Here is a 13,771-nt window from a genome sequence, read left to right as displayed (position 1 = left end):
CATTCCTTTTTAGCAAACAAAGTAATCAAAATGATTACTCCACTTGTCGTTGTAACGTACCGTATTTTCGTTTTGGATTATAAGGCGCACCTTCAGTGAATGACCTATTTTAAAACTGTTTTCATATAGAGGGCGAACTGCATTATAAGGCGCATAGAAGAGAAGCTACAATAGTGGCTGCGTTTGCATGATGCATCCACTAGATGGTGCTCCGCTAAAGGGAATTCAATACAATCTAATACAGATTTATTTATATGGAGCCTTCACAACCGCTGCAGCTATAACAAAGCTACGAGAACTGGTCAGAAACACGGACATGAAACATGTAAATCCAAATGACATTACCAGACAATAAATGAAAGACAAAGTTATGAAGACAATTGATTCAACAAAAAGGGAAAAAAGGGATAAAAACAAAAACTCGCGGGCTCACATTCACAAGGGGCTGAATAGCTTTAGAAGTCTTGCTTGTCTCATTCCTTCATTTAGTCAGGAGTTAACTGTGCTTTTGGTATTTTCTTCGTTTCATAATGGTTGCGCAGAGCTCACATAGTTGTCTGTTTGAGTGTGCGTTGGTGAATGCACATGTCAATTAGTGTCGGGCAGAAAGAACCCTTTTAAATGATCATCGGTTCCTGCTAATAATCACCACTAGATGGCATAGGAACACGAACAGGGACAACTCAATGGCAAATATAAAGAGACTCCATATATATAAGGCACATCGGATTATGGGGCACACTGTCCGCTTTTTAGAAAATTGAATGCCTTTAGGTGCGCCTCATACTGTAGAAAATAGCGTAACGTGCTGAATTGGAATGTAGTGCCGCATCAGCTGTGCAGCCGCTGATCAAAATAATTTTACGTCTTTCAGTTAACGTTTGACAATATCATTGCCTTTATGCTATCGAGTAGCCAAACGAACATGGCTAGACATTAGCGTTTGTTGTGCGGTCCTTTTTCATGGTTTAATAAAGTGGACTTCATACGTGTCCAGAATTTTGCCCAACACATTCATGGTTCATGGTAGACGTGGGAACAAACACAAGAAAAAACAGTATTCAGAATTATGGCGAATGAATAGATTCTTGTGTCATGGCGCTTTTTTCGATACTCCCAGTGTGCAAGGTGGTGTCGATGAGGAAAACAAGCTCAGCAATGGCTGAGAAATGACAGTGCTTCGTAAATTAAGGTCAGCAAAACCTTGCTTTTCACTTGCTCTTGGTCCTGTGTGTGTTGTGGATGTGTTGTGTGCTGGTTCTACATGTGTGTGAATTTTGTTTTCTGCAACCATGAGGGAACATGGTATGGAGAAAAATGACTTCCTAATTACGGTGAGTGTAGGGAATCCATGGGCGTCCGATCCTGTAAGTGAGCGTAACTCCCCTGCTTTGTGCATGCGCTTGTTCGCACAAGCTTATTTGAAAATCAGTACCCATTTCTAGCACCAGAAACAACTTATGTATAGCCTAGCATGTTCGACCTGACTGAAGGTTTAGGAGCTAGCTGAAGCTCAGTTTACTGTGGAATATGTTTCAAATACAAAAATGATGACCTTTATTCCTTTTTAAATTTATGTTGAATATTCTTTACTTTTTATTATTTAATTTTTGGACATTTTTATTTCTAAGCATGTGGCATGCTACAATCTGCTGAGCTTGAATAAATGTCAAATCTTCTAAAATCTATGTTTTTTTTATTCTTCACTCAGATACTAAACCAGGGGTGCCCATTACATCGATCCCGATCGACCGGTAGATTGCGGACTGGTCCCAAATCGATTGCGAGGGGTGTCGAGGACAACCATTTGTGTGTCTTTGTGCATGTTAGTAATATTTTTTTTGTGTTAATGTACACTGCACCCTACCCATACTATCAGTCTCATTTTCACAAATAGTGTCATGGTTTTGTTTGACCAACAGGTGTGCAGCTGTAGGCGGAGCCTTACAGTGCCACCTGTTGGTCACAGTGTCATTAGTTTGTTTGTTGCTGTGCGCACGTGTCATGTTTTGTTTTCTGTCTTGTTTTTTTTGCTACTTTGATTTTGCTGGACTTTATTTGAGTGAGTTTTTGAGTGAGTTCTCCAGTGTATTCCTGTTTGCATTTTTGCACTCCACCCTGCTCCTCCCTGTCTCCCTGATTTTTGGGGTCCTCCTCTGCACTACCATCACGCAAAACATGACAAATAGTATTAAAAAAATAAAATAAAATAAAATATAGGTAAATTTTTAACCTGTGTCACCGGAAGTTGTTAGCGCTCAGCAGTCTGCAATTGCAGCTTGTGATCAGAGCTGTTGCGCTATATCTTTTATCATTATAATTATTCTCATTCAGAGTTTGTTTCGTGTACACTTCACTGAGGGCACGGGCAAGGAACAGGAATCTAGAGGGCTGAGGGAAGCACTTTAAAACGGTACGTGTGAGCTACGATAGTAAACAGGCTGCAAAAGTGCATCGTATGCATCCGTGTCAGGCTGTTGCTCATCATGGCGTGCGTGTGTATGTGCGTGCGCGTGCGCGGTAACGGGTCGATCGCGGGAGGTTGGTGGATCCAAAAGTCGATCTTCGGTCCAAAAAGTTTGGGCACCCCTGTTCTAAACATATTTTACACTGTACATAGCACACAGAAAATTTGAGTTATTTTGCCGAGGAACGAATGACTTTTACAAGGTTGTAAGTGAGTTAGTCACTCAGAGAGAGTTAGTAACTAAATTACTTTTTGACAAATGACTAATTATTTAACCCTTTCATGCACCCTGTAACCTGATCACGTGATCAGCTGTCCACTGTAGTAACCGCTGCCCCTCAAAGGGTTAAGAAACATGCCCAACACTGACAATGAATTTGAAATGCAAGAGAGCCCTTAACATGGGAGAAGACTCACCTTGGTCGCAGCGGATGCCTTTGAATCTAAGGCTGCAATAGCAGGTTCCTGTCACGTAGTCGCATGTGGCATTGTTCATACACTCACACAGCTGTTGGCAGCCGTACCCAAATGTCCCAGCAGGACACTCTGCACAACACACGAAGAGAGGTTTGACATGGCTCACAGATTGTGCAAATGAAACAACGGGACCATCACTCACTGAGTTCACAGCTCTCTCCAATGAAGCCCGTCCTGCACGAACACTGCCCACTGATGTGGTCGCAGTCGGCCCCGTTCTGACAACGACAAACTTCAGCACACTGGGCGCCGTAGAAGCCTGTTGGACAGCCTGAGGAAGGATCAAAATAAATAAATAAATAAATAAACAAATAAATAAAAATTGGGTGTTATGTTACATTGAAACCAGTGAGGATCCCCGTTCAGCTAAAATTTGTCATTTGTTTGGAACGCGGTATCCTTCGAGAAATAGTCAAAATGTAATCCAATAAATAATTGATGCACGGGTAAAACTGTCAGCATTATAAAACCGTTTCGGCAACAACCAATGTTTTAACTTGTTTAATATGATATATTTTATGTTAGTGCACACTGCACCCTTAGCGTCCCATCAGTCTTGCTTTCACAAAAAGTATTTCAAAAATAAAATAAAATAAGTTACACCCTGTTACATCCACGCTGAAAAAAGGAGAGATACCGCCACTCGTTCCTACCGACTGCTGTCAGCCTGCTGAATAAAAAATAAAATATGTGAAAAAACAGTTTCAATTGTAAATAGTACAGCCACCTTATCTATATTTATATTTAGATTGCACTTAATTGAGCCGTGTACAGCTCTCTCTGCAACATTTATTTTTGTGCATGCAAACACTTTGTTTTTCTTCTTCTACACCCCCAATTTTGCTGCTGTAGACTGTAAATTTCCCCAGTGTGGGACAAATAAAGGATATCTTATCTTATCTTAAGAAAGCAGGTCACCTTGAACCTGCGGTGGGCGTGACCTGCATCACCGGTTGCTAGCGGTCAGCAGTCTGCAATTGCAGTTTGCAATCAGAGCTGTTGCGCTATATCTTTTATTGTTATTATTATTATTCTCATTCAAAGTTTGTTTCGTGTACAATTCACTGAGGGCACGGGCGAAGAATGGCAATCTCAAGGCCTGAGAGAAGCATTTTAAAACGGTACACATGCCTAAGTGCGTCCCAGGTCTTCGCGTCAGGTCTCGGCAAAGGTGGTCAGTGATTTCCTTTTCACAAACTCTTGTGTCTACTTTATTTTTCTGTTTTGTTCATTGTAAGGGCCGTATGTATGTATGGCTCTTGCTCCTTATGACATGCGTGTGTAAGTGCGTGGGTATGCGCGCATGTGCGGTATCGGGTCGATCGCGGGAGGTTCGTTAAATGAAAATTTGATCTTTGCTCAAAAAAGGTTGGGCAACCCTGCTCTAAATTTTCCCTCGGTCAGTCCTTCTCAAATAGGGGAGCGAGATGCGATGCCAGAGTGGCGCATGTGACCCAAGGAGACATGCTTTTGTTTTTTTCTACATTTCAATAAAGTTTAAGGGTTAAAAACACGCACACAGACACACAAATGGGGTTTTTGTTCTCCCTCTACACCCCTTGCGATCGACTTGGGACCAGTCCGCGAACTACCGGTCAATCGGGATCAACGTATTGGGCACCCCTGATTTAGAGTCTTCAGGGAACTCAACGTGCAGGTTTTTGGAATGTGGGAGGAAGCCAAAATACACCAAAAAACAAACAAACACAAGCACAAGAAAAACATGCAAACTCCACTGAGAAGAGCAAGAGCGCAGAACTGATTTGCACAGTTACTGAATACCTTAAGGCAGGGATGTCCAAAGTCGTTGCTCAAGGGCCGCTGTCCTGCCTGTTTTCCAGCTCTCCCAGGAGATACGCACCAGATTCAAATAATCAGGAATGTTCTTATGCTGCTTCAGAGTTGCACGATGAGCTGATCATCTGAGTCAGGTGTGTTGCAGCCGGGAAAGATGGAAAACAGGCAGGACAGTGGCCCTCCAGGCCCGGAGCTGGACATGCCTGCCTTCAGGCTAACAATATGAGGTTTAGGTGTAAGACATGTAGTTTCATTGTTCAACCGCTAGATGGTGACTGTGACTCCTAGAATGTGACGCCACTGTGTGCTGGTCTTTTAACAGCAGCAGTGGATGCTGACATTGCTGATCTTGTAAGTTAAAAAAAAAGAAAAATCAATATATAGTAAGTTGGAAACCCGCGATACAATCAAAGTTCAAGTGATTTGATTTACAGGTAGCTGAAGTGTAGGTAAATGTAATGCGTGTGTGTGTGAGAGAGAGAGAGAGAAAAACATACGCTGAGTACAGAAGAGTCCCGTCCATCCAGGGCTGCAGTCACAGACTCCATCTGTGGGGCTACACTGGGCATCATTGTGACAGTTACATGTGTGAATGCAGTCGGGACCCCACGAGCCATGAGGACAGGCTGCCAACAAGACACAAACATCACCAGAATGACTGGAAGTGTCAGCAAAAAAAAGTCAGAGTGGACCAAAAGGCAAACAAAGCCAATATTGTGTATTACAGTCCAGTATTATTCATGCCTTACGTTTGGAGCAGTCCTCGCCAATCCATCCTGGGTAGCACTGACACGAGCCATCGATGGGATTACAAGTGCCGTTGTTTGTGCACAGGCACTTCTTGGCGCAGTGTTTACCATATTTTCCACTTGAACATACTGCAGACACACAAGCCCAAAAAATTGATACGTATTATTCAGAAAAATTGAATGAATTGTTTATGCAATCTTAAAAGTCTGGTTTACAACAATATTTTTAATGGGCTGTATCTTTCCTATTTAGTAAAAAAAAGTACTTTGTTTAAATTGTAATAAAGCACTGAGCAAACAAAACACTTAGGGAATAATCTGTTTTCAATCAAAATATAATGAAGAAAGATGGCCATGATACAACATTGGCTGAAGTGCACACACACGTCCCCCCCCCCCCCCCCCCCCCCACACACACACAAAAGATTGAAGGACTCATATAGCAGTGCAATTAATACGAAGGACAGCTTTGTGAGGCATGCAATGAAGATGAAGGAGGTCAGACAGTTGGCTAAGTGCAAGGTCTTCGAGCCTCGTTGGTTCCAGGCAGTAACCTGGAATAGATTATGAACATTGTACATAGTGGGTATTGAGAACAACAATAATGCGGTCCGACTGGCTCTTGTTTAATTTTTGACAAACAATTAGGCTATCTGATGAAAGCCCAAACGTAGAAAAATGAACCACGCATGAGCCGATTTAAGTGTTTCCTATACAGTTGATAAGGAATGTCAACTCTGCACTTCAGCTTTGAGCAGCTTCTGAAAATGGGGTGTCCCTCCTCATTAGAGGGATAAATAGATACTGTACTTGACTCTTTCCAAGGGAAATAATTGACTAAATGCTGCCTACTCAGATCAGAAATCATGCACTGACTAAAATCGCAATCAGGTCTTCTAATAGCACCGCTTTGCCTTTTAGTCAAAATGGAATAAAAATAAAAATAATGACAATTACAATATTTTTGTTTCCATTTAAAAGATAGATTCCGAAAACAAAAATTGACTTGAACTCAAAATTGGCCTGTAGTATGAATAATTTTGGACTAAACTGTACTGTATGTAATATTTTAATGATACAGTACTAAACGTCCTTCAAGATGAAGAATGTATCTTCTAGTCACATATACCAGTCACCATGAGAACACCGAGATCCAGATAAAACCTAAGCTAAGGATTCATTTTAGGACCTGAAGTGTTCAAAATGGACCTGCATGCCTCACCATGAAGATGAGTTCTCCCCTAACTAATCAGTGAAGAAAATACCTGGATAATATTGAAGACATTATAATGCAATGTGATCTAGCAAAGACAACGAAACATACTGATACAATAAAAGAAGATTTTAAAAATGCAATTTAAAAAAATTAGCGAGTGTCCTATAAAGGGTCCATAAAGTTAGCTTGAATTAAAAGAAATCCCAGTCCTCTCATATACAGTACGGGGGTGAGCGTCTGTAGAAGTGTTTAAGGATAGATGGATGCTAACATCGGACGTCGGCTTTATCGATGGATTGGCTCAAAGATGCAGCGGAATAATTAATACAGGACAGGCCGACTTGCTGTTTAATGGCAATGAATATTTTACAGCGCCGCTTCTCCAGTGTCTCCATTTAGAATTCAACTTGGCAATGAACCTTGGCTGCCTTCATTGACGAATTAACATCTGTTTAACCCAAGGAAATGTTAATCACGCTAAATATACTACAGCGCAGAAAGAACGTGATGAAATGTATTACCCAAAATGAAATGTCTGGAATGGGTGTCATATGTAGTAAGAGTATTAAAAAGCGCTCAAGTGACAAAGGAGGTTCGCACTGTGAGACGGATATTCTCACCGCTCTTTCACCGCGCTGTCATGATCAAATGCATACAATGTAACTCTTCTGCAGCGGACAAGAGTCAGCGAGCCACCCCTAGGACATCCATCCATCCATTTTCTAATCCGCTTATCCTCACAAGCGTCGCGGGCAGTGCTGGAGCCTATCCCAGCCGGGCAATAGGCGGGGGACACCCTGAACCGGTTGCCAGCCAATCGCCGGGCACACAGAGACGAACAACAATCCACGCTCACATTCACACCCAGGGACAATTTCGAGTGTTCAATCAGCCTGCCATGCATGTTTTTGGAATGTGGGAGGAAACCGGAGTACCCGGAGAAAACCCACGCAGGCCCGGGGAGAACGTGCAATCTCCATACAGGGAGGCCGGAGCTGGAATTGAACCTCTGCACTGTGAGGTCAACACGGTAACCACTGGCCGATTGGGCCGCCACCCCTAGGACAATGAGACTGAATGTGGCCACTCCTCGGGACCCAAACAACTCACCTCAATATTTGTCAATCGTCATCGTTTAAATGAAGAGCTAATTTGAACATGAAGACAGAATTAGAACAGCAACACACAATTTTAATCTCTCAAATTTTTCATTGAGAGATTGTGACTTCATCATTTTGGTCTTGGAGTGGGGGGGGGTTTAAGAGAAAATGGCCCCAAAACAAGCTACCGTGTGTCACATTATATTTGCACTCCAGTGTTTAAAACAAGCCCCATCGCTTTATTTGCCACTCTGAAAAACAGTTACTGTCCCAAATAAGACAGAGAGACACATCGACCACCCCAGGGGTATTCTGACAGAACAACCTGCGGGACTATTAACGTTTATGTGCGAATAATCAACAATGCATCCGTTCATTTTCTGATCCACTCATCCTCACTAGGCTCGTGGGGCCAGCTGAAGCCCATCCCAGCTGTCTTCGGGGCAGTAGGCGGAGTGCACCCTGAAGTGGTTGCCAGCCAATCGCAGGGCACACATAGATGAACAAGCATCCGCGCTCACACAATTTAGAGTGTTCCATTAACCTGCCATGCATGTTTTTGGAATGTGGGAGGAAACCGGAGTACCCGGTGAAAACCCACACAGGCACTGGGAGAACATGCAAACTACACACAAGAAGGCAGGAGGCGGAATCGAACCCTGCACCTCTGCATTGTGAGGTCGATGCACTAACTAGTCGCCCACTGGGCCGCCTGCGAACAATCAGAGACCATTAAATTACTTTTGAATCTGACGATTGACCAGCTAAAGGAAAGCGGAATAACCATGCTCTTTAATCAGCATCTAAATACATCTCCACTGCCAAGGATTATCTCATCAAAGGTGAAGGCTCACAAATAATGATTTCAAAGCGTCTGTGAACCACATTTTATGAATATCAACCTTTTGGGGAAACAGCCCCTTCTTTCCAGGTTAATTCAAGTCTCAAGAGCTTAGCAAACTAATGAAAATTTTGTTTGTTTGTTTTAAAAAAAATAATGATTACTATTGTTTTTGTCGATTGTCTTTTACAACTTTAAGGCTGAAAAGACCGTTCTTCATCACGGTAGTTCAACCAGCCAAATAAGATGCTGACCCAATACACTTGGTACCACCAGGACAGATTGCTTATGCTAGCAAGCAGGACACGAGAAAAAAAATCACATCACCTTCCTGATGTATGCTGCAGGAAAGATTACGACAGGCGCGGCTCATTCAGTCTCATGAGGGTCTCGAGCTATGTCCCCTCTGGTAGGCACAAGGAGGTGATTGCTATGAGAACAAAAGAGCACCACCGCACACTGTGCATTTTTCTCCCCTTCGATGGCATAATGTGAGAATCAATTGGAACGAGGATTTCATCATTTGATCATCATTACCATTATTTTCTGTCTTATGTTGTATATAACATTTAAATTAAGCTGCTTTTGGATGTCCGAATGTAAAATTGGGGTTATCGTGACCATGACCACTGACTTGCATTTTGATCTATTTTTTTTTGTTGCATTCTACAGTCATCTTTATACACTGCATATTTCTACTGATATATCCAATTGGGAATAAAACCGTAGCTTTAGTTTATTCGTAGCGCAAACCTCTCGAGACAACTAGGTGTCTGTGTAATGTCACAATACATCCATCTTCCCAGTCATGGCATTGAAATCATGACTGCATTGTTTGCCATTTATTGACTTCATGTCATATATACATCAGCAAGACTGCGTCCAGTCTTCTGGAACTTGCAACGTGATTTTCAGCTGAATGATCAAACTGTTAGTGTCAGTGATAATCATTTTGATTGATTCTATTGTACTGTCATAATGTGGACAAAGGAAGGGAGGTACTTCTTTCCGTGTACACAGTACTCAAGTCCTGTCAAGTCGTTTTTATTTATGTGGCGCTAATTCACCAGAGATTTGAGAGCAAGGCACTTTGCACCCATCCATCCTCGATCCGAGCCGCGTAGCCTCTGCATATAAATGCACCTCCCGCATGAAATAAAAAGACGATGATGACAGAAAACCCCCCTCCTCCATTCAATTATATCTTGTATGTTAAAACTAATTACAAATACGTACATACACATTAACTTTACACTTACACCCAAATTTACACTTTACGATTAAAGTGCAGTATTTTCCGCACTATAAGGTGCTTCGGAGTATAAGGCGCATCTTCAATGAATAGCCTATTTCAAAACAGCTTTCATATATAGGGCACACCACATTATAAGGTGCATAGAATAGAAGGTACAATCGTGGCTGCGTTTGTGTTATGCATCCACTCGATGGAGCTACGCTAAAGGGAATATAATCCAATAGAATACAGCCTTATTGAAATAGAGCTTTCACAACCGCTGCAGCTGTAACAAAGCACTTTCCAGAACATTTGAAATACTACGTCCAAGAAATCAGAATCTTGATCCATACATTGGATTATAAGGCCCACTGTTGGCTTTTGAGAAAAATGGAATGCTTTTAGGTGCGCCTTATAGTGCGGAAAATACGGTAAATATACATAGCAAAGTTATGTATACGGAGAAACAACAAAAATGAACAAAAACTCACTGCTGTCAGAAGCCAGATTAATTTATTGCTTGTGTTTATTCAAAAAAAAAAAAAGGCACGAGAAGAGAACCTTGAAAAAATGATGGCATATGAAGTTGCAATTGCAATATGAAGGGGAAAATGTGACTATTTTTCCAATTTATTCAGCCCTTGTTTAAAAGTCTGTCCCGGCCTCCATGCCAATTACATGCTATCATGCCGCGTTGTCTCCTGTAGCTTGTTTTGTCCATGGTGGCCTGAAATGTGATTGCTGTGGCCGCCGTTGGCTGCATAGTCGAGCATTCATATTAACCCTTTCATGCACCCTATAACCTGATAACATGATAAGCTGTGCACTGTAGTAACCGCTGTCCCTCAAAGGGTTAAGCGCACAGAGATGCATGCATACAAATGACGATCACTGCTATTCTTGAACGGAGTTCCTGCGCTTGCATTAATTTGGCTTGTACTTTCTGATGCCATACTGTACAGAACATTTTCACTCGGTTTAGTTTTCAATTCGGGCTCCCGGAACGACAACTTGGTGAAATCCTTCGTACACTGCAATTGCATTTCAGAGCGGTCTGTCACGTTTCCCAGAAATGTATTCCAATTTAGCAAAGTGCAAACTTACCCTGGTTGCAGAGGGTGCCAAAGAAACCAGACAAACATTCGCAGTGGCCAGTGACGTGGTGACACGCCCCATCACTGTGGATGCACTGAGGACATGACTGGCTACAGCGATGGCCATAGAAACCAGGTGAACATGCTGCGCAAGACACACACACACACACACACACACACACATTTTGTTAGAGAAGAGTGTCGGTCACAGAGAGGTCTATTTTGCCGGGGGGGGGGGGGGACGACGACGACTCACATTTCCGTTATTATAATCATGATGGTCCTTTTGCTTCCACCCATATTCATATCCCGCGGTCTTTGCAAATCATGCACTTGTAAATAAATGTAATTCCTCCCGTGTGTGAGCCTGTCGGAAGCATTGCTTTTGCTTAGTTTGCTTTGCACCACTGATCCTCCCGCATGAGCGTCGCTAAAACGTTTAATTTGTTTTAATTGATGTTCGGCTAAGTGGAAAGCCAGGCCATGGAGACTAGCTACCATTTCTCTCACGCTCCTAATTCAGACAATTGATTAAACTTTGAACCAAGAGCTCTTGAACTGATCCAACCGATGCGGGAGAAAACAAAGGAAAGCAGGAGTGGGCAATCCATATATTGTTTAAATGGAAAGCCATGAACAATGTACCGTAGATCAGACAGATGAGTCCACTCTATCCAAGTCCAGGTTTTCAAGTATGCAATTCAAGCTATCGACAGACTTTCGATTACAGGTAAAATGACTTCAGCACACCCATTCATCTTGCTGTCAGGGTAGATTGAAATGTATACATTTTGACACATTTTGAACATGTTGCAGATCGAAGAGCCTGATGATGCACAACCTCTTCTAATTTCCAGTTGTTTTTAACCCCTTCATGCACCAATAATGATAACCTGTAACCTAATAACATGATTGGCTGTCCACTGTAGTAACTGCTGTCCCTGAAATGTTAAGGCAGATGGCCTTTTTTTCTCCTTCCCCAATCCTGGATTGCTATCACAAGACAAACTGACATATTGTACAGAAGTTCAATTCATAACTGTGTGACCTAATCAAATCATCGCGGTCTGTAATAAACAGAAAATAAAATGACCATTCCGTATCCTTTGCGGAACCCCAAAAACAAACAACAGTTCTTAAAAGAAGTGCAAAGAGAACATTGTCTTGTTATTCAGTTTGTCAGATGTTGCCCCAACGGACTTCTTTCACATACTCATTGATAACATTGTTGAGTAAATGGAGCATTGCAGCATTAATTTTGAACATACCAGCCTCTGCCTGTCTTTTAAATGATGACCCATCCATTTAAGAACCGCATCGGTCCATTCTGAGTAGGTCAGAATTCTGCCTGCAATCACGTGGCATGTTGTTGCGGGTTGCAGGCAGAGCCTCTTCTGTTTCAATGAGGCGGAAAGTTTTCCCTTTTCTCCGGGCCTGCACACAGCGGCCTGGAGTCTTGGAGAAGACTTTGGAAATTGGCTGATGGGTTCTATTGTTGTTGCATCTGGGACTATTGGACCTGGCGTAGATCCAGCAGGACACTTTGGAACCCGATTAAGTAGCGGGAGAGCTCACCCTTGTTTTAAAACAAAGGCCGAAACCTAAAAATATGCTGGTCATTATCTGGAAAAGCGGCTATTGATCGAATTAAGACATGTAAACAGGGACAGGCCTCGTTTTGGTCTTGTCGGGCCTTAGTCTCTATATTGATTAGCTGTGACAAGAATAAAAGGTAGGCACGAGCGGTTAGCACGTCTGATTCTCGGTTCAGAGTTTCGGGGATCGAATCTCTGACCTTCCTCATGTGTACTGTGGGCTTTGCATACTCAATTGAAGGGTCTCAATTGTCCATAGTTGCGAAATGTGAATGTGAATGGTTGCTGTTGTCTATTTGTGCCCGGTCATTGGCTGGCGACCAGTCCAGGGTGACGCACGCCTCTTGCCCCAAGTCATGTGGGATTGGCTCCAGCTCACTGGCGACACTAGCGAGAATAAGTGCTGTAGAAAATGGTGGGATGATTGAATATGATGTGACAGACTAACTGTTTAAACTTCGAGCGTTGTCTTGCATCGGGACTTACTCTTCATTTCATTGCAGCCTTTTATTTTTCTCACGGTTCTTATGGGCGTTGCTCTCATTTCGACTGTCTATCATTTGGCTGTAACAGACTCGACGTAATACTGAAACCAGGAGCCATCGTGATTTCCATCCATTGTGATGTTGTAGAAGTCATTCACCGACATGTATTTCGGAGTGAAATTCGTCTCACATCGACCACACATGTCTGCAGAGCTCAGTATTTGTCTGCCTGCGCCCAGCTCAGATTCACCACAATTGCGTTAGACCAGCTGTCGACCCTACGCCGGCATTTCGACAGGGTCGAAAGCAGGCCTGAGTTTAGATCGACTTTCTGCCACCAAATTGTCACTCCTCTACTCGGCGTATCTCCAATGATACGGCCCGCTCTGCCCAAACCGGTCTGCATAATCGGCAAACATGAGCAGCTTGCTCCGAATCAGGATTTGCTGGCATTTGCGTCCAGAGAAAAATAGACCCAATTGTGTTGTCTTTTATTTTCTTTCTTACATTGTTCGATGATTGTTGATAATTCCGGTGAAACTTTATGAACAAGATGAATAACATGAATTATTAATAACATAAATTAAGGGAATGTATGCAAACTTGTTATTTTCAGATGTGTGAATACAACTGGTTTGCATGAAACTAAGTTTAAAAGAAGTTGTTCTCAGTCCCCAAAAGGTGACCCTGGTTGTTCATTCACCAGCTGTGTTGCA

The 13,771-nt window shown here is 42.5% G+C and overlaps 1 protein-coding gene across 4 annotated transcripts in view; it reads right to left on the bottom strand.

Moving 5' to 3' along the window:
- Nucleotides 1-13,771, bottom strand: part of LOC147207196 (multiple epidermal growth factor-like domains protein 11) — a 123,572-nt gene that overhangs the window by 8,876 nt on the left and 100,925 nt on the right. For all 4 annotated transcript variants that reach the window (XM_086106265.1, XM_086106266.1, XM_086106267.1 and 1 more), the window contains exons 15-19: nucleotides 10,986-11,120; nucleotides 5,491-5,619; nucleotides 5,239-5,367; nucleotides 3,087-3,215; nucleotides 2,885-3,013 (exon numbers count right to left, since the gene is read on the bottom strand). In XM_086106265.1, coding sequence (XP_085962391.1) covers nucleotides 2,885-3,013; nucleotides 3,087-3,215; nucleotides 5,239-5,367; nucleotides 5,491-5,619; nucleotides 10,986-11,120 — 651 coding nt within the window. The remainder of the gene's footprint in view (nucleotides 1-2,884; nucleotides 3,014-3,086; nucleotides 3,216-5,238; nucleotides 5,368-5,490; nucleotides 5,620-10,985; nucleotides 11,121-13,771) is intronic.

Source organism: Hippocampus guttulatus, chromosome 3 (assembly GCF_054856545.1).
Source record: "Hippocampus guttulatus isolate MCC_2025c chromosome 3, RoL_Hgut_1.0, whole genome shotgun sequence".
NCBI lineage: Eukaryota > Metazoa > Chordata > Actinopteri > Syngnathiformes > Syngnathidae > Hippocampus > Hippocampus guttulatus.
Note: the sequence above shows the minus strand (reverse complement) of the source record. Positions and strands in the feature narration are given on the sequence as shown.